This window comes from Xyrauchen texanus, chromosome 28 (assembly GCF_025860055.1).
Source record: "Xyrauchen texanus isolate HMW12.3.18 chromosome 28, RBS_HiC_50CHRs, whole genome shotgun sequence".
Classification (NCBI taxonomy): domain Eukaryota; kingdom Metazoa; phylum Chordata; class Actinopteri; order Cypriniformes; family Catostomidae; genus Xyrauchen; species Xyrauchen texanus.
This window is the reverse complement of record NC_068303.1, coordinates 16101403-16123319: the sequence shown is the minus strand read 5'-3', so window position 1 is coordinate 16123319 and position 21917 is coordinate 16101403. Positions and strand designations below refer to the sequence as shown.

The following is a 21917-nucleotide window of genomic DNA, read 5'->3' as shown; positions in this document are numbered from 1 at the left end:
CATTAGATGAATTGGTCACATATACTGTCACATAGGTAATCAGATAAACCGACAGACAGGCACTGTCAGATAGGCAGACACACAGAGATATATAGAGAGAGAGAGAGAGAGAGAGAGAGAGAGAGAGCAGAGAGAGAGACAGAGACAGAGAGAGACAGAGAGAGACAGACATATAGATAGTTTAAAGGAATCTGTTTTTTTTGTTTACATTTTAACTTTTTGACAAGTGGAGTTTGAATAGTTTTGGCCCATTTGAACATTCCGTCATTTTCTAGCAAGTCAGTCCACTGGTGGCCATCTTTGGAACGCTCTTGGGCAGGTATTTTTCTATAGGTGCGTCCCAAACCACACACTTCTGCACTATTCTACATCATTTTAAAGTGTAACTAGTGCAGCAAAAAAAGTGTACTTTAAGTACCCGGATGATGCACTTTTCAACCGTCAAAACGGAGTGTGGAATGTTAGACACTTCATGCACTTAGCGGATGCGGCTTGCCGTACATAGCAGAAGGGGCAGAGTTACCTGTGCTGCCGGTCTGTAAATGATGAAGAATGTAGCAGCTAGTGAAACTTCAGTGGATACAGCACCTTACATATATGAGTTGAATGCGTTACCATTACCCCACACTTTGTGAATATGCACATTGTTTAAGATACAAGTGTTGAACTGAGGTTGGCTGACATGCTAAACTATAATGCTACTTTCATTACAGTACTTGAGTAAATTGATCAACTTAAGTATAAATAAATAATAGTATAAATACTTTTACTTGAGTTGATTCAAAATGCATTTTACTTCACTACAATTATTTTTCACCACAATTCATAGTTCCCATGTTTTATTAATAATATCTGGTATAGTTACAATTACATACACTGCGATCTTCTTTTGACTTTTCGAGTGAACATTATCTTTTTCCCTGCCGTCTTGTTCCTCGCACCATTGTGCACACAGATGGGCTCTCCCTTCTATCAATCCGCATCAGTTCGGTATTGTACTCCCGCGTTAAATTTCATAACCGTTGCCCCTCTTGTTCAAAATAAACTGTCCTAGTGGGTAACAGTCTCGCTCCTGGTTCTTTACTAAACTTTCCTGCCCTGTTCTGCTGTTTATCTGTCTGAAAAGCCTCACACCCTAGAGGCCAAATGTGTGCAAGGGATAGATGTTATATAAAGAAGGTATGAGAAATCACAAAAAATAATGTAAACAAATGCTACAATTTACTTTATAATAATATCTCAGTATGTTAAATAACCTTAATGTTAATTAAGACTTTATTATTACAACTGTAATACAATAATACATATACAGAACAACCAGTTTTTGTGTTTGCATCAATAATGTCTCTCAATAAACGCTGTGCGAAATAAATTTTCTGCAGTTTCATAGAGGATACATTTCCTCCTCTATGATATTGCTTTATATTAGTTTTGTACAGTATGTTAACTTAATAGCCAAAATACTTGGACAAATGTGAATGAGAATAGAACTTACATAGGAATGTGTTTCAGTCACAATGCACATTATGTAGTTTAGATATGATTTAGAGACATTTAGAATGTTACAAATGGTTATTTCTATTTAAATAAATTTTTTATTCTTAAAATTTTCTTTTTGTCCAAGAATCCTCTTGCAGCAATGCAGGTCTTTAGCATTTAGAAGCTGATAGTTTAGGACCGGTGAGGAGTCTGTTTCTCAAACTAGAGATTGTGATTTACTTGTCTTTTTGTTGTGCATCTGACCATCCACTTCCATCTCTATCCTGGTTAAAGATTCTTTTTTCAAAACAGTAATGCATGGAATAGCCTTCATCTCTCTTACACAACAGACTTTAGGAGAAATAAAAATTTCAGGAGAAATGTGTTTCTTTTTGCCTATTTTTAAAACTAAAATTTGACTTACAAGTGTAAAGCAACTTGTAAGAACTCAATACCTCAGCAAATGGGGAAAAACCCCACTGTATTGTGATTTCCGCATGGTAGCACAAACATTTTCAATTGTTCTAGTAATAAGAAAATTCTCTTGAGTACCAAATTAGCATTTTAGAATGCTTTTGTAAGGAATAGGTGGCACAGTATATGTTTTCCATCACGGATAAAGAAAAAATTGAATAAATATAACTTAAATAACTTAAATATGAATGTAATATTAATTGCCAATTAATGATTTTGACAGTATTGTTCATCAATTAATTGCATCCTTGGTGAAAGAAAGCATATGTTTCTTCAAGAACAAAAATGTCTTTTTATTCTAAAAATGGAAGTATATAAAGTAACTTGTAACATAATTTCTTGAGTAGTTTATTGGCAAGCTACTTATTTACTCTTACTTGAGTCATAATATTTCTTAGTATTTCTGCTTATACTCAAGTGAATTATTTCTTCAGTGGCAGTACTTTTACTTAAGTAAATAAAATCAGTAATCTTTCCACCACTGGTAGTAAAAAATGTTAAGTGTTCCATTTAGGATGATACTAAACTACATGGCTGAGTACATAGTATATTTTGTAGCGTATGTAACAAGCGGCATACAAGTGCAGCTCCTATCTACTTGAATGGGGAAAGACATAAATCTAAAAAGATTACGATCAAAGAACATATTACAACTCAGCAGTAAAATCTGACAACACTGCGAAATGTAAACTGTGGAAACTTTTTCAACATAAAATGTGCTTCTTTACCTCAGATTAAGCTTGTATAGCTAATATACAGCATGTGCATTCTCAATCTGATTCACAGGCGATGTCTGTATTTAAAAGGTGATTGGCTATTTTAACTGTAAGATCTACATCCGATAACCGTTTCCAGTTTCTCCTATTCATTTTTTACAGTAATTACATGATTCCGACTTGTTAAAAGCATTCATGTCTTCAAAGAACTCATAATTACAAGTTGTAAACTGCCTCAACAGTTAAAGTTAGTAAACATATTTCTGTTTGCCATCATTATCAGGAGTGTTTTCTTTGTTCTTATACATTTTGTAACAACATATAGAGGTAAAATGTAGTGATAAATATTTTGCAACAAAGCCATTTTGCAGTTATGAGTGTTGTCCAAGAAACTAATAACTTCTGAGGTCACAGGATGTGAACAGCTCTGAGTAGAACCTAAATTCTTTGAGGTTCTACTACAATTGTAGCATTTGTCTAGGATTTTTTCAATATTTGATTGTCCACTGTGTGAAAACCATAATACTGATTAGAAAAGATATAGTACACAAAGGCTATGTCTACATTTTCACTTGAAAACGCTTTTATTTAGCTATGTTTACAGCTAAATTTAACTTCCATTGAAAATGGAGCATTGCAAACATGCTCTCCTTTAACGTATACTTTGTAAAAGTCTGACGTTTGAAAACTGAAAGCAGATTAATGTGGATGTGGTATATATCAAAACAGTCTGAAGGTCTGTGCCAAGTTTGTTTGATGTAGTTTGAAAGCTAGAAGTAATTACAGTTGAAAATTTTGGTCTTGGTTTAGGGATTTTGGAAAAATCCTAGAGAAATAGTTACTGGGAAAAACACAAAACAAAACACATTCGATTACACATATAAAAATTGCCTTTAATAGCTAATCTCAACTAATCATGGCTTGTGTAATCCAATGAGTAACACCAGTAACAAAAATTCTGGCAGTCTAGGTGCCCAGGTTTCCTCTGGGCCTGGCACCAGCCTAGGTTTTCAAATGAGGGGCCAAAAGCTATTTTCCGCTGAACTGCTTCTCTCTCTCTGTGGATGTAAAGTCTCAGGAAGCCTTTGCCTTTCCCGTCGCTGGGAGAAAGGACTTCTGGCGCCTCTGTTGCCATTGACGACATGTTGGTTGGATCCCACGTGGTTGCCAGGCATCATTAAGACCTGATGGCATGGGTTTCTCTCTCCATAAGCAAGCCTCGAAAATAGCAGTGGCAATTAAAGCTCCTCTCTGCCTGATGGAATAGAATGAGGCCTCAGGAGAGAGAGTCAGAGAGGAAGAGAGAGAGAGAGAGAGAGAGAGAGAGAGAGAGAGAGAGAGAGAGATGAGATGAGATGAGATGGAGAGGGAGGCATTGTTCTCAAGCTTTACCTTTGATGAGGATGTGATAGTGCATCAGGGTGGAAGAGAGAGTTGTTTCATTGTGTAGAGTGTCTTCATGGATTGCATCTATGCAATGCAATATATGGGTTGAGTCCAGCGCCCTGAAAGCCCTCAACATAGAGCCATTGTAGATTAGCAGCATCTGGCAGATCAAGACTGTGTCCATTAGTACTTAAATGAGGAAACTTACAAGAAATGTCCTCAGAGCTCTGGTGCCATCTCAAAGATGGGAGATGCGCCAACATAAATTTTGAAGGAAAACTTATTCTCAAAATATCCTCAATTACAAGCCACTGAAGTAGCTGTAATTTCAGATTCATCCAGATTTTCTTACTCGCATGCTGTTTATAACCTATGGCTTCATGGCTAGTCATGTAGCTAATAATGAAGAGCTCCAGTGTGCGTGTGCTCAGATTCTAAATGAGGACTGGAAAATGCAAGCAGCCCACACTCTCAGCTCTGTGCACTGATTGGAATTCTAACTATACTCTATGAATTCATCTGCATTACATGTGCATAACTCCCGCACAAACAAATTTGCATTACCGCCACAATCACGCTGAGCGAGTGACTGCAACTGATAAGGCAGAGCAGAATCCTAAACTCTTTTAAGCTCTTGACTGACTATACCACAGTATTGGTTGGCCAAGAATTCTCCACCACTGACCACTGGACTTTGCCACCCAGTGGATATTAGACCTTAGGTGCCTTTAAACACATGAGCAATGTCGTGGCTTTTATGTAAAATGACGTTACGTGGCTCCACATGCATCATGGCAGTTACAAGGTGAAATGTCCCCTGAGTGTTTGTTCCATTTTTAGAGTCATTTTCATTTCAGTTCAATAGATGAGGTTTTTTAGGTACATTTTATACCGCGTTTTAAATCATCAAAACCTACCTCGCTAACCTAAACCTTAAACCTCAGCCTAACTGACAGTGTCATTAAAATAAAATATGAGATGAAAACACAATTGCTGGAGCAAACACAACATTTTGTCATACTTCTATGACAATTTCGGCTCTCGTGTTAAGTTGCATGCTTTTCAGGACTTGCATGCTTTTCGGTAAAGTGCAACCCACTTTCAGTTCCATGCCATTTAATCATGCTCTAACAAACTTGTAAATGTAATTGGTTATGTAATGCAAATGTTAAAATGTTTTGCCTTACAAGGCACTATAGTAAAGGTTTTTGATGACTATAAATTCTGCTTTCTATCTATATGTGTGATTTGTGTGAAAAAAAAAATAAAAGTGATTTATTGTGCCTCTGGTGTTCATTTCACCAGAAAAACTACTGCAATCCATACAGCAACCCACAAAATCATTTTGCAAAAACATAGCTTTATTAAAATGTTTCTATGAGGCAGGAACTGTGGTAGGAGGTAGGAACTGCTAAATATGAAGAAAACTGAGTAAATATGAATGCATCTCTCCTTAATAAATATCAGTATAAATTACAGTATACAAGTCTGGAAGGACAAGAGGGTGATTAAAAAACTGCAGAATTTTCATTTTTGGATGAACTATTCCTTTCATGTGAGAGAGTATATGAAATTTATAATGTCACCTATCTGTCACTCACTCGAATTGTGTTGATGTAGTAACACTAGGGGTCGCCCTTGAGAGCCCCAAACACCTCTGTTGGACTTAAGGTGCATTACAGTGGGATCTCCCCCTTGTGCAATGGTGTAGTGCAGAGAACGCCCCTGGGTGCTTTAGCAGCCTAATAGCGCATATATTCTTGCACTAAAAGAGTATTTTGTTTCTTCTAAAAGAGTGGCACTGATGGAGAGTGTCTTTTTAAAGCTCTGTGCTCAGGGGAGTGGAGACTCCACCCCAAGGTGGTCCAGCTGATTTGGAGTCGATTCGGTCAAGCGCTGGTAGACCTGTTAGTTTCCCGGGAATCCTCCCACTGCCCGCTCTGGTACTCCGGTGCGCTGTGCAAGGTCAGGGAGGATGAGGAGCAGGTCATCATAGTAGAACCCTACTGGCCCACCCAGACTTGGTTTTCAGACCTCACACTCCACTCACGGTGGTAGACACTATCACTCAGGCTAGGGCGCCCTCTACGAGGCATCTGTATAACTTGAAGTGGCGTCTGTTCACCATGTGGTGTTCTTCCCGATGCGAAGACCCCAGAGATGCGCAGTCGGGTCGGTGCTTTCCTTCCTGCAGGAGAGGCTGGAGAGGTGGCTGTCCCCCTCCACCTTGAAGGTAAACGTGTCTGCTATAGTGGTGCACCACGATGCAGTTGACATCAAGTCTCTTGGGAAGCATGACCTGATCATCAGGTTCCTTAGAGGTGCGAGGAGGTTGAATCCTCCCAGACCACGCCTCATTCCCTCATGGGATCTCTCTGTGGTCCTGCGGGGCCTGCGGGTAGCCCCGTTTGAGCCTCTGGAGTCAGTTGAGCTAAAGGTGGTGAACACTGCCTTGGAAGACTACCCTCCTGACTGCACTCACGTCCATCAAGAGGATAGGGGACCTACAGGCATTCTCTGTCAGCGACATGTGCCTGCATTTCGGTCCAGAATATTCTTCCATGGCCCTGAGACCCCGACCAGGGTATTTGACCAAAGTTCCCACAACCCCTTTTCAGGATCAGGTGGTGAACCTGAGGAGACAGCCCCATCCTTGTTGTTGCACTGTCCGATGCATGATTTGAGCATCTATATGCTCTGATCAGCTCTTTGTCTGCTTTGGAGGACAGCGGAAAGGGAGCGCTGTCTCCAAACAGAGGATCATTGACACCATCCCTTTAGCATATCATGCACAGGGTGTGCCGCCCCCCCCCCTTGGGGCTGTAAGCACACTCTACCAGGAGTTTGGCAGCCTCCTGGGCCCTTACCAAAGGCACCTCTTTAGCAGACATCTGCAGAGCAGTGGGCTGGGCAACACCCAATACCTTTGCGAGGTTCTACAATCTACGAGTTAAGCCGGTTTCATCCCGTATGTTGTCAGGTACAAACGGGTACATTTGCGGGACAACTGGTAAGGTGTACTGCTTGCGTACAGTGACTTTCCCCTCCTGGAGGGGGAGACGTGCACTTGTTACAATCCAGCCGTGTTCACAAGGTCATGGACCCTGGATGTCTTTCCTCCTTAGCCCTGTGACAGGCGAGTTTGCGGAGAAACTCAATGCCGACCTAGTACGTGTGCTAATAGGCCCTGTATTGGGGTATGTGCTCCACATACACTGGTTGCCTGTATGTAACCCTATGTGATGGATCTTCTGCAAGACGGTTTCCCTTTTGGTAAACCCGCGTCTTTGTTGGGCACAGTTCCCCTCTGCCACCGGTTGCTTTTTTTGTAGAGCTCCGTCCCCTCTGGGTAGGACCTACCACTGGGACTTCTCCACATGCGACACTGCCGACAAGGCTCGGTAAGACCGTGTGACGTATTTCCACATAATTGCCTCCCCTTCGGGCAGGATGTGGTCTCTGCTGTGTCTTCCCCTTGGGAATGGACACCCCCCAAACCGGACACTTATGGCCTAACTTATAGAAATTTGATTATAAGAGGCCACGGCTGGGGTGGCTATCACCATTTTTTGCAGTCGACTTGTCCCTGAGATGCGAGTGACCGTGCGACACTCGTAGGAGCATTGGGGGAGGTAATGTGATGGCCAGGTGCACTGGCTACGAAGCACGCAATGGTTTGCTGTCTCGCACCGCCAGACCACATAACACAGTTCAGCTAGTTGTGGCGTTTCGTATACACAAGAGAGATAGTTTGCAGAGCCTTGAGGGTTGTAGAGTCTTTGTGACTGGGGTCACTCTGTTCCTTATAACTTGGCATGATGCACACTCACACAAACACACATACACACACACTCTTGTGGGGGCAGAGAGACTCACGGTGGTGCTGTGCAGCTGGAGCATATTTGAGATGAATGTGATGTGACAACAGCCCTGCTAGATGAATGCCTGTGCGAGTGTTTGGGGGAATGGGGGTGTGCTGGAAGAGGGAATGTCTGGTCTGATGGAGGATGTGGAGATGATAGTATCTTCAGCTAGACATTATTGTATGTTTTTATTTAAACACTGTCCGGTTGCAGAGTGGCTGTGGTCCATTAAACTCTCTTGCATGCTGGCTGGCCATGCTCCTGAATAGACGTTCCCAAAAAAAAATTGTAATAGTAAAATATGCAGTAGATGGACAGTTGTGCCGTGTCTCCCTGTTTTTTTCTCTTGCAGGAGTGTATGTTTTATAGACCCAGTGTAAAGTTAAAAAGATGTTCAGCCTCTAAAATTAAGCTTGAGACTCCTACATTCTGTTATATATGTTGTGCACAAGGCACATTTGATTTGATTTTCTCCCAAAACACTACATTTCAACAATCTATCCATCTATCTTTCAAACAAGGCTTTGTCAAGCCAACATTAAAGTTTGTCTTGAACTTCACTTATCTACCTTAATTACTTTCTCGATTCCATTTGATGACGATAGTGGCACAGAAATTACAAACTTCTCCATTAATGCATTTTACTTCTTGCAATAAATATTTTGAATCTAATTGGCAACAATGACTATTTAGTTGAAATAATGGTTCCTCTGATTGGGAACAAAGATGATAGGCTTCTAAGCAAATAAATAAATATGATATACATAAAAAAAATATCAACTTATGATTTTATTTTGGGATTAAAAATGGCTGGATTCAAACCTGGGTTTGCTGTCTTTGCCACTGCTCCGATTGTATATAATTCTTTTAGCTAGGCTGTGTCGCCCAGCCTTACCAGATTTAAAAGATGGCAATAAACATCTAGAACATTGCCGTCTGCTGCTGTAACTGAAACTTGTGTGTGATAAGTCCACAGGTATTCAGAATTCACAAGAGGAAACAGCGCTTCCAGAAGAACGTGCAGACTGAGACTGCAGGCGCACTCTAAAAGAGCCAGTTCCTCTCCACTCACAAAAGAGAGAGAGAGAGCAAGATAGAGACATAGAGAGTTATATTTTGAAGCTGTAAGTCCCACTTTATGTGAGACTGAAGGGCATTGGGCATGAATACTAAATAGTGTTTTCCCCCAATTACAAGCAAGCTGGGCCAGCTCACTGCCATTGGGGGACAGCTGGAGCTCACATGCTTTGATTTGACCAAGTGCAGTTCAGATGAGAGCTTCCCATATTGCCCCAGTGTAAATGATAGAGCAATCTATCAACAGAAAGAGGGGCAGCGTGAGAGTGAGTGCATATTTGTATGCGATGGGGACATGAAAGGTGTTTACGCACAAAGATCTGTCTTTCCAAGGAAATATGTTCAAGTCTGCATTTCTGACACTGAAAGCCTTTTAATACACATCTCCAGCATTTGGAGAGCACCCTTTGTGTCGCTGGCCTTGGTGCTGACAAATACTTGCATGCACACAGATCTGTATCTGTTCTTCTCTCTCTCTCACACACACGCGCACACACACACACACACACACACACACACAGAAACAGATCTGTATCTGTTCCTCTCTCTCTCTCTCTCTCTCTCTCTCTCTCTCTCTCGTGTGTGTGTGTGTGTGTGTGTGTGTGTGTGTGTGTGTGTGTGTGTGTGTGTGTGTGTGTGTGGTTTAGTGGTAATCAGTTGAAGGTGAAGGGGTACCCATCCGTTCAGGGGCAGTCGTGGAGAGAGTGGAGTTTTTTCCATACCTGGGCAGTGTGCTTATGACCAGCTCCGGTTTGACAGCAGAGGTTTCACTCCGAATCAGTAGAGCGGCATTATTTTTTCATCGGTTGCGTAACGCTGTGTGGAAGCTACCCGGTTTGTCACTCCGCACGAAGCTTCAGATATTCTCGGCCACGGTCATTCCCTCCCTTCTCTATGCTTGCGAAACTTGGACCCCCCTAATAGAACATCTTCGCCGGTTAGAAACATTTAGGCTGGCCTTCATCCTGGGTTTAACCAGGCTGGATTGTGTGAGGAGCTCACAAATCCTTGAAAGATGTGGACAAAGTCCCATCGGTGAGCTTCTCCGGCAGGGAAGGTTGCGTTGGCTGGGTCATGTAGCCTGCATGCCCGGCCACCACATGCCTAAACAGCTTTTGTTCGGCCAGATAGAGGGGGCTAAGCGGGCACGGCACAGGCTGGAGAAGAGATGGAGTGATGTGGTGCAGGAGGATGTGGAGCTGAGTGGACTTGCCGATGACTGGTACCAGCGATGTCAAGATCGGCCTCTGTGTAGGAGGCTTGTGAAGGACGCTACTGCCCAGTTGGAGGCAGTCACCTTCCAACAACAATGGAGGGCGGAGGAGCGACGCTCACAACAACAAGCAGAGCGCCGGGTGGCTAAAGCACAGCAAGTTGGCAAAGTAGGGGGCACAGGTGGTGCATCAGCCAGTCATCTCAGTCAGTCGACCCGTGTCACCTGTTGGATCTGTCCCGTGACATCCTGCCAGCGGGCGTTCGACACTTCACGTGGCCTAAATATGCACATAGCCTGGCACAAGCATTGTGGTGACTTCACCACCACTTAGTGTGTGTGTGTTTGTATGTGTGTATGAGAGAGAGAATTTTGAATTTTAACATCACTTTATTTTGAATCATTAAAACCAAGTTAAGACAACCAAAAAAAATTAATAAAAACTCATCATCAACAAAAAGGCTATAACAAATCATCTAGGTTACGTATGTAACCTCCATTCCCTGATTTTGTGTCGAAGAAGCGACACTAGGGGTCTCTCTTGAGTGCCAAATATGCCTCTGATCTATGATAAAAGGCCAATGAGAAGTTGGCAGACAGTATTTGCATACCCTGCCCCCGGACATACGGGTATAAAAGCAAGGAAATACGTCGAGTTCATTCAGGATTTTTCTGAGGAGCTGGAAATGGTCCGGCCACCACAGTGGCTCGGCTCAGCAACGTGGCCGGGAGGACATAAAAGTCGTCAGAATCCTTGGTGACGCTTGCCAAACTGGGAACGGGCCAAGCCTCGCCGGGCCTCTTTTCCCTCTATGTTTCTCGCATAGAGCCAAAAACGGCTGGGGCCCTTACACACATCATGGGAAGGGGGTCTTACCCAGTTTCCTATTCTTTCAGGGGGAAAAGACCCTGTGGAGACCACACCTGCCCAGGAAGGGGGAGGTAAAAGTGGCGAAACACATCACATGGGCCACTCAGGTCACATGTGGAAAAATGGCGAAAAATGGAAAAATGGATCCAGCCTCAAGGAGGGGGGAGTTGCTACAACACAGCGACCGGAGGGCAGCTGGAACTGCCTAAGGGAGACGCGGGTCCACTCGTAAGGGCACCGTACTGCGGAAAATACACAAAGGAGGAGTCCACACAGGAGTCCCGACCTGTGGAGCACCCATTCCAGTACAGGGTAGATTTGAGTACCCGCAGTGGATTGGGTCGGCGAATTCCTCCGCTGAATAGCGGACCCACAGGGCTAGGGAGGAGTCATCCAGGGATCCGAATGAACGGGATCTCCTGGGAGAGAAAGCGCACAGTTTTACCTCGGCCGAGGGAAAGGGCGCCAGGTGCAAGCGATCCACCCGGTCAGTCCGTCAGCATGTACCGAGTTCTACCGTCTCAGACCTGAGAAAACACGGGACGATACTGACTCAACCCTGAGATTGTAAAATCTCGCAAATGTATCAGTTGTCGCCCAACCCGCTGCTCTACATATGTCTGCCAGGGAGGTGCCTCTGGCCAGTGCCCAAGAGGACGCAAACACTCCTTGTTGAGATAAAAGGACATTTATCTGTTATTGCAGGATTTATTACAGGAACAAAGGAGTTCACTCCTATAATCCCATGTAAAACCCTCCATTGCATATCTCTCACATTTTTTGTCAGTTGTGGCTTATAAAGTGCTTCAAATGTAGGTTTTATTCCTCTTTCAACCCCAAAATAAGTTAACACACAATTCATAAACAGTTTTTCCCCCAACAGATTTGAGAGCTGTATCACACAGATTTTGTTTAAATTTCAATGAAGATACTTCTTCCATTATTGGCCTTACTGCCAAATTAGGAAAGCAATCAGTTGGATTAGGTCTTTCTTCTCCATCAGTCCATTTTATAAGCAAAGGTTTTTCCTCTTCAGAAAGTGCTCTCCGAAATCTGTCCAATATCTGTCCCACTGTACGAGTAGAATGGACATTCAGTCTCTCAGCCAAAGCACCCACATTAGTGCCTGCCAGCTCTATCAGATATTTCACAGTTATAACTTGAGCTTTAATGAGGGTTTCATTCAATCTTGGGGCTCCTTCCCATGTAAAATCTAATCTTGCCCCATACACAATAGGTTCCTCTAATAACCAAAACAAAGCACTTTTACATACAACCTTTCTACTCTCTAATAAAATCCTAGCTTTAAAAACACTACTGTAAAATAATGGAGCAGCTTTCACATCCAACTATTTTATTAGAAAAACAGTTTGTTTAAGACCCAAATTAAAAACGTGTTTTAAAATCAATATGTGTATTTCCATACTAGACATTCTGTAAAAATTTCAAATGAATAACAGCTTTCTGACTCAATAAGTGAATAAGGCCTTGTCCCCTTCATCATTTGGCAAATAAAGAATACTCTGTGGTACCCAATGAAGTTTTTTCGAAAATAAATATATAATTAATGCTTGAGCTTTTACTAGAATTCCTCCAGGAGGTTCTAGTACTGCTAACCTATGGCATAAATTCGAAGCCACTAAGTTGTTTGAAATAAGCGTTCTCCCTCTATGTGACATGCGTGGCAAAAGCTACTGCCATTTTAACAACCTACCTTTAATTTTTTCCAAAACTCCAACATTAAATTACCTGCTAATATTGGTTCTTTATTATTCTAATCACTAAATATGAGACCTGTGCTTTTTTCCAATTTATTCTTGCAGAATAATTATTTCAAACTCTTTTGCTATCTGAGACATTTTACTTACATCTTTTTGTCCTTGGACTATAACTATAATATCATCTGCATAAGCAGCTAGGTGAATTGGAGGATATTCCTGTGCAATCTTGAATCTCATTAACGGAATTTGATCAACAAAGGTTCAAGTGCTATTGAGTTGTCACGAACCCCTTTCCTCTGCCCCATCTCCGCTTCCTCGAGCACGCACACATACACTCCGCGAGCGTGCTCGCTACCCGCTCCCTCGCTCCGCCCCCTTGAGCTCGTACGCTCTTTTTCCTCCCTCAGGCTTCCACGCCCGGTTTTTCTATTACGAGCTCTCGCTCGTAAACTATCTCCCCCCCTCTGACACACATGCACTCCGCGAGCGTGCTCGCTTCCCGCTCATCAGCCTGAACATTATGACCACTTGCACTCACGCGCTTCCTATCTCCACACATTAGTGTCACCTGCACTCGTCTAATCACCTGTCATTGTTCACACCTGCACTCGCCCCATATAACTCACTATCCTTTCGTTTGTTGGGGGTTGGTTATTGTATTTAGTTCCCCGTGTCTTAACCCCCCGCTAGTCTCACCTAGTTTTGACCTCCCTACTCGTTACCTTTTTAGCTTGCCAGCTCCCTAGTTGTTAACTGTTTTCCCGTCCTCTACCCTCTTGTTATTGTTATTCTGATTACCCCGGCTTCGACCCCCTTGCTTTCCGTGACCACTCTATTTGCAATTGCCCTTTTGTTATATCCTCGTTCCCCGGCTCTCGACTCTAAGCTTTCCCTGACCATTCTCCCTCTGGATTTTCCTTACTGTACCTTCGCCTGCTCTTTATTTAATAAAAGCAGTTTGTTGACTTACATTGTGACTGTCTCATCTTGTGTGTGTGTGTCCGGGTTACCTGAGTACAACATACCAGAAAGGGTCCTTGTCTTATGCCATGCCTTAAAAGGAGCACTTAAGCCACCATTGAATTTCAGGACACTTTCAATATCCCCATAAAATACTTGTATAATTTCAATAAAATTAGAAGAGAATCCAACATATTGGATTCCATTAACATATTCCATAAAAACTGGTGCTCTATGCAATCAAAAGCTTTCTCTTGATCCAATAAATCATGATAAAACAAAATATTATTTACATTAGATCTAACAGGTACACTATAAGATTTATCTGTGTGAAACACGTATTCCATTATATTTCTTAATCTGAGATCAAGAGCCTTAGAGCTTTCATGAAGGCACAGAGTAAGGACACAGGTCGCCAGTTACCCATTTCTCTTAGATCACCTTTTTTGGGTATTAAAGTAAGAACAGCTCTTCGACAGCTTAATGGCAGCTGCCCCTCAGCAAGACTCTCACTGATCACTGCCAAAAGATCTGTCACAACACACCCCAAAAGGACTTATAAAAGTCTATAGGGAGACCATCTATACCTGGAGCATGACCACTAGTCTTGTGCTTTGGACTGCAGTGTACAAATCTTGCACTGTCAAAGGTTGTTCTAGATCAGAATTTAAGCTCTCTGGTACTCGAGGTAAATCTTTGAAGTATCTCTGTGCAATCTAATTTTCTTGATTATGCTCACAAGCATAAAGCCTAGAATAAAACTCTACAGCTCTTCTCCGAATCTCTGTAGGCTCTGTTATGTCTATATAAATAATCATATTCATTTTTTTCTCTAAACTGAAAAAAAAAAAAAAGGATGGTGCGTCCATCTCATTAATGTTTTGAAAACGTGAAAAAGCTACATTCATTTTCATATCCAGTAGGTCTTCTAAATAATTTTTTCTCTAATTGTTTGAGTTTTATCTTGACTTCTTATAGAATGTTCCCAAAAATTAAGCTCTGTAATTTCATTTTCTAGATTTTCGATTGCTCTCGTGGTATCCCTTGGGGTATTGAAAGAGTACTGATTACAAAAGTGCTGAATTTTAACATTCCCAGCATCCCACCATCGATTTAAAGACTCTTGATTTAAATAAAATTGTTGAGTTTGTGTTTTCCACTGTTCCCTCAAAAATACCTAAAAGAAATATCATTCAACAAAGACATATTACAATGCCAATTAGAACTTGTTTATTTTAAGAGAGTTAGTAAATACAATCCCTAAAACCATGCAATGACTTAAACACATGATTTAAAAATATGTAGGTGCTGCTTAAATTCTATTCTTAGAAATTAAATTCTATCTAGTCTGGTTAAAGAAATGTAATCACCCCTAGAATGTGTCCATGAATACTGCCTAGTTTCTTTTCTCCAAACATCAGCCAACGCATGTGTCTCAACAATACATTTAAATGTATGTCTTGATGCCATATGAGGTTCTATATTATTTCTATCCAGTTTCTGTAACTGTACAATAAAAATCTCAGTCGAATCACAACTCTGTATCTGATAACTTCTCCATAAAGATCATCCTCTCACAAGCAACTGCCAGGGCATATACATTTATTAGTCTCAATGTATTTTGTCATATTTTGCTGAAACTTTAATCAATCTAGCAGCAGCAATTTCTTAAACTTTATAAGATAGAGGTTAAAAACTGTTTTGAAAATAAAATTGCCACTCCTGCGATAATTGAGGTCTTATATGGCTCAATATCACAGAATCAGCCCAATATTTCTGCATGCCATTCAACCTCATTAATACCATCTGAATGTGTTTCCTGTGCAAAAGCAATATCTATGTTCTTTAGCTTCAGTAATTCATAATATGCACTCCTTTTTATAACATCTTGTGCTCCATTTGAGTTTAAAGTGGATATTCTGATACCTCCCACAACCAAAATTATGGATATAAATAAGAAAAGCCTCATTGGACATCTCCCCTCCTGTATTTCACACCAAACTCCTTTCTGAATCAACAAACAGAAGTCCGTTATAACAATTATTTTCCCTTTAGTCACTTGTAAAAAACTACAAACTCTTTCTAAGCTATAATAGGCATCTTTTCTTTGTCCATCTGTTGCTGGCTGATCAGACTAATCACTTTCACTGTCACTGCCTGATCTATATTCCATCTCACTACAACAGCACCCTCCTTAGCACTTTCCTCTAACTCTTCTTGTTTTTTCACATAACCTCTTTTTAAGTTTTTCCCTTGCTAGATCTAACCGCTTTCCTTTTTGCCGTCTGTATTTTAAAAGCAGGTTCATCCAAATCTGTTAGCTCTTCTTTACTCTCCGCTTCTAACACAGATACCACCACTTCTTTTGCTATTTGTTCTCCAGTCTTTTCCTCTCTCAACTGAGGGACTTTATCTACCTGCTCAGTAACACTTTCTATCATCTCCCCATTTTCTCCTGAATTCTCATTTTCTCCTGCTTCCTTTAAACTGTGTGCAACCTGTACATCATTTTCTGCAGAGTCAGTTTGAAGATCCTGCCTTTTCCGAGGACAGGCCCGAAATAAATGCCCCTCATTTCCACAATTAAATCATTTCATTGTTTCAGTCAACACAAAAATGTAATAGACAAACCCGTCAACCTTGAACATAAAACAACATTCAACTCATCTGTTCTACTCTTGAGTACAATAAATTCTTATCTTCTAAAAGACACAATGTGTTTAAGCAATGGAGATTTGCATCCAACTGGAATCTTTTTGATTGCGGAAATCATCTGACCATGGCGAGACAACTCATGCTATAAAACCTCGTCTTTTATGAATTTGGGCACATTTGACAAAATAGCCTTCTTAGCAGTGTTAACAAGCGGAAAAACTGATGTTTGTGTGTTTTTTAACACTATTCCTTGTACAACAAGTCTGTTGACTTTCTCCACAGAGTACAGAAAAAGAACAATGGCACCGTTCATCCTAGATGCGGACCTTATACTGCTGTGTCCAACAACAGCTTCAACCGCTAAACTACAATCTTTCACCGAGCACTCAACTCCGACTGGCACCTTAACTCCCCAAGTGTATCTGTTTGCATCCCTTAGGACTACTAGGAACACCCACTACACAACACGCCTAATCCAAGTAACACCCCCTTTGGATCATAAAGCCATTCTATTGGCTGAGAGAACTTATATAGCCATATTCATTCATGTTATCTTAACTACTGTATGTACATATCACAAAGAATCACTTTTAAATGATATGTCACATATGATATTATGTATTCAAAGATATACAAGGTCTCTTATCGTTTTCTCAAGTTAGCCTTCAAGCTAAGCTGCCAACGTATTATCTTAGCTACAATTAGCTTCTTCTCCTCCTCATTTTCATCATGTTTATTCCTCATAATCGCCCCCTAGTGATACGGTGGTATGATTGTGTCCAATGGAACTTTTTAGTAGCAGAATGTTCAGTCATTTTATAAACTTTTTTTTTTCAGTTTTTTTAATTTGGTGTTTAGGTATAGGGGTAGTTTTAAGGTTAGGTTTAGGTTAGGTGTATGTGAACAATTTCAGCAGAACTCCAAGTAAACGCAACAAACGCATCTATAGTGGGTGTGTCTTGTAGTAGTCCTACAGGATGCAGACAGACACTTCTCTAACTCCGCGCTGACGGGTGAATCCCCCACCCTCCCATGAACTCGCCATGGCGGCCAGCTTGAACGCTGAATGCGCCCTAACCACTTTATGCCCCCTTCTCCTTAAACACTTAATTAAACACTTAATTAAACTTGAAACACAACACCTTAAAGAAAACCAGCTTTGAAAAAATAAAACTGAGACAAACCGCCAGAGAAGGAAAGGCCACTCTCACAGACGTGATCCACTCACTCGCATAGAGAGAGAGAGAGAGAGAGAGAGAGAGAGAGAGAGAGAGAGAGAGAGAGAGAGAGAGAGAGAGAGAGAAAGACACAAGCAAGTGGACCAACAGCACACATTAACAGGATTTGCAAGGAGCATCAGATAAATGTGTTAGCTTGTTGACTAGTAGAGGAGTGGAGCACTCAAAGTGTGTGTGTGTGTGTGTGTGTGTGTGTGTGTGTGTGTGTGAGCAGGTTTAAGTGGTTTATGAGGACTTTTTTTAGGTTACAAACTGGTAATTACATGGGTATTATGCTATGAATGTGGTTTTGAGGAAATTTGTAATATCCCCATAATTCAAATCACTTAAAAAAACATACTAAACGATGTTTTATTGAAAATGTAAAAGTGCAGAACGTTTTTTTTTTTTGTGAGGGTTTGTTTTAGGAGTAGGTTAGGGGATAGAATCTATAGTTCGTACAGTATAAAAATCATTATGTCTATGGAGAGTCCTCATAAGGATAGCTGCACCAACGTGTGTGTGTGTGTGTGTGTGTGTGAGAGAGAGAGAGAGAGAGAGAGAGAGAGAGACAACATGTGTTTTTGACTGATAGAAAATACATAATTTGTTGGCTATACTATATGACCTATTGTAAATCCATGAAGCATATTATATAAGAATTTGAGCAGTTAATAAGAGCTCTTCAAGCACCTGTGAAAAAGTGACTTCCTTAATTTATAGAAATCAAAAAATGTCCTATATTTGCTCTAAAGGCATAAAGATCTTCATATTTCTCTCAAAAAATGATAAAAAGGTGACTTCATTATTTATGAATGGGGAACATATTTCTAAACTTTGAAAGCTGCTTCTGTCACTTATTATATTTTTAAACCAAAAGAGACTGACAGATATTTGTTATTGTTTTATATTTTTTCCTTGCTCTTCTTGCACTTTGATAATGGAGATGTTAAATAGTTTTAGACATCTGTATGTCTTTCCATATAAGTGTGCTGTATTTCAGTCTGCAGGTTTGACAGAACTGCAATTTATGACTAATGACAGTGAACAGCATTTTTTTTCTTTTAACAGAAAATGAGTTTTGAGGAGCTGTTTTAAGGGACACACTGCGGAAGTTTCTGCCTAATCGCACCACACAGGAGGCGCTCCTCAGAAAACACATCTGTCCCACCATCAACCAGTAAATCTCAGGTAATATGCTTTATGTTATTTGTTTGTCCTCTACACTGCAATAAATAAATATATAAATACAAATTTGAAATCAGTATTTTCGTCTTATTTTCCAGTAAAAACTCTCTCTACATCCATTAAACAAGATACTCTATATTTACTTGAGAAGCAAAAATGTGTAGGATATTATTTGTTTTCAGAGAATATATCTTGAAATAAGTTAATTTTTCTTTCCCCGGTTGCATTTTGCTTTCTTGTTTTAGCATAAGTCTAACAAATATTTTCTTGCAACAAAACAAGAAAAGTCAGTTTACCAATGTGGTTATAAAAATAAACTTAATTCATGGAATATTCTCTGAATACAACATCTTAATGTTTTACTCAAATTTGCTTCTCAAGTAATTTGATTCTGTATTAAGTATGTTTAGATATTTGTACTGGAAAACAAGACAAAATAACTGCCCTAAAAGGTGAAACACAGGAACTACAATTCACTAGGGCTTTAAAATGGCGTGGATAAAGTGTGGATTTTATAGATGATGCAAATTTTACTTTCCATTTTCTCTTAATCTGATCATAGTTTAGCCAAACCTGTCTGTCACAGGACAGATCCTAGTCTTAAAAAGATGTACAATTCACTCTATTATAAGGTGTTGATTAAATGTTTAGTTAGTGTGTTTTGCCACTACAGAATACTATTAAGAAAATGATTTATTATTTTGCAGTTGAGTAAAGGTTTTGTGCTGCATTGTTTCCTGAACTATGAAAAGCTGTGAGATATATTTGAACTCATTCTAGCACTAGAAGACTAGCTCTTCATACAGTATGAACTAGTGATGCATATTTTCCATAATGTATGACACTATCAATGTGTAGTATTATCTATGGTCTCCAAGTCTGTATTTTCCATAATAAACCTATTCCTTATCATCTATGATCCTTTTTACTTTTTTAATAGCTATTCATGCTGCAGACATCACTGCCCTTTTACACTAGCTTAAGAAGTGCCTGCCGTATCATGGCTTTTACAGTAGCAAAGACAGATGACCAGAGGTCAGACTAATAGCTGATTCGTTTTTCCAGATGGAGGTGAATGCGACTGAGAAGCGTCATCGAACACGATCTAAAGGTGTGCAAGGTACAATTCACTCATACACTTTAGTTGCAGTCTCAACCTACGGTCAAATCCATTTTCCCACTTTTTATTGCCTTTCACGAATTATCACTTATGTCAGTGGTGATGAATTTGGACTATTGATCGGATAGGTGAAGAATCCAGTGAGAATACATAAACCTGAAGAATTAGTCTGTACATAATAGTATGATTCCTGTGTGATGAAGCTGATTTTGAGATATTTTCTCACTCAATGTTCTCACTTTCATTCTTTTCAGTTGCCGTGGAGGCTGCACAAGAGCTGTTCAGGTCAGTCTGTATACAACATGAGAATCGTTCACTTTCAAAGTCACTATGAAAAGGCATTCGCAATACATTTTACTTTTACAATGTGTCATTTTTCCAACTGAAACAGGATATAAAACCAGCGAAAATGTAGGGGGCGGGGATGAGGGGTGTGTAAAAATACAGATATTCATTTGAACGATCTTCATTTCAACGATCCCAATAATGATTCTTAAATCCCCAAATCAATGTGAGATAGTTCACTTAAAGAGACAGTACCATTTTAGCACTTGTTCTACAAGTCAATGCAAATACTTGCAAGTAGTAAAAATTGTGCTTGTAAACAATGAACATGTAACAAAATGTATATATGCTGTATAATACATGCAATTTCAAGACTTTATTTTATCCAGTGGGAATGGATTGGATAGGAAAAAGTGGTTTCTGTATGATTGGTGGTTGGAGGGGATCGGTCAAAAAATAGAAGGCATAGTGATGTCAGAATAATAATATAAAGAATATAATATTAAACTAATAAAAAATCCAGAAACTGGTTTGCTCACAGATACTAACTTAGTTTTCCATTTCTGTCTTTAAGGACAAAAACAGGTGTATGACGCATAATGCATTTCCATTCAAAGTGGCATCAAAGTATAATTTTGCTAATTGATATAATTCAATGTGATTTATCCAATATGGCAAGTACTACAGGCAGAGCCTATAAATAGAACTTTCAGAGAAATTGCCTTCAGTAAGAACGTAAGATTTTACCAATTAGTATTAGTGAATATCCCTGTGCTCCTAATGAAATCATGCATCGTGATGAGAGTGAATGGCCTGTTTTTCCTCTTGGGTGGTGAGTTGTTTTTTCTTATCTCTGCCCATAACTTATTCCCCAACAAATCTTTCCTTAAGCACAATTTACAGGCCTCATAAATGGCAGCATTTTCCTCATTAAGAATGGTTTAACACCCACGCTGTTGATAAAAAAGGCTTTTTAATTTGTGTGGCTATGTGTCCAATTACAATGACAGTGGCAAGGAAGCTGGGGTGTGTGACTGTGGGAGTGTGGTGTGACCAGCTTTTTCAGTGGCGACTCTCTACCATGTCATCTTTATTGTGGTATCAGACTAAGTAGATAAGTCATATTCCCTCTATTCTCTATCTCTCTCCTTCCCAATAATCAGGGCAATCTGCTTCATCAGCAGGTCCAGGCCTGTAGCTGCAGGCATCTTTAACACCAGTTACACTCACTTATGGGTCACTACTGTAGCTTGATCAGACACTGATCCCCTGCCAGAATCAACTAGGTGAGATGCAATTTTGGAGCTAGGCTAGACATGTTCCCACTAAATAACTTTTTTTTTTTTTTTTTTGTACAATTACTATGGAACTATCTTACTTCAAACTCTAGATGTAGAAGGAGGCCAAGTGTTTAAAGGATTAGTTCACCCACAAATTAAAAATTGTCTTTATTTACTCACCCTCATATGATTCCAAACTCCTTTATTTATTCCATGGGACATCAAAGGTGAATTTCGGAAGAATTTTTGGAATGAGGACTGGGGTTGACAAGCTCCAAAAAGCACCAGAAAAGATTATAAATGCTGTCTTTATGACTAGTGCGCTATATTTCATGTTTTCTGATGTCATATTATAGCTTTGTATGATGAACAGTCTGAGAATTTTACTGACTTTAATGGTGTTTTTGCAACC

The 21917-nt window shown here is 40.2% G+C and overlaps 1 protein-coding gene across 4 annotated transcripts in view; it reads left to right on the top strand.

Moving 5' to 3' along the window:
• Positions 1 to 21917, top strand: part of LOC127622263 (myelin transcription factor 1-like protein) — an 81008-nt gene that overhangs the window by 12248 nt on the left and 46843 nt on the right. For 2 of the 4 annotated variants that reach the window (XM_052096305.1, XM_052096303.1), the window contains exons 2-4: positions 18704 to 18823; positions 19886 to 19940; positions 20195 to 20225. The exons of 1 other annotated variant lie outside the window; for it this stretch is intronic. In XM_052096305.1, the coding sequence (XP_051952265.1) occupies positions 19886 to 19940; positions 20195 to 20225 (86 nt within the window). In that variant the 5' untranslated portion in view covers positions 18704 to 18823. The remainder of the gene's footprint in view (positions 1 to 18703; positions 18824 to 19885; positions 19941 to 20194; positions 20226 to 21917) is intronic. One more of the 4 variants, XM_052096304.1, reaches the window with a different exon arrangement.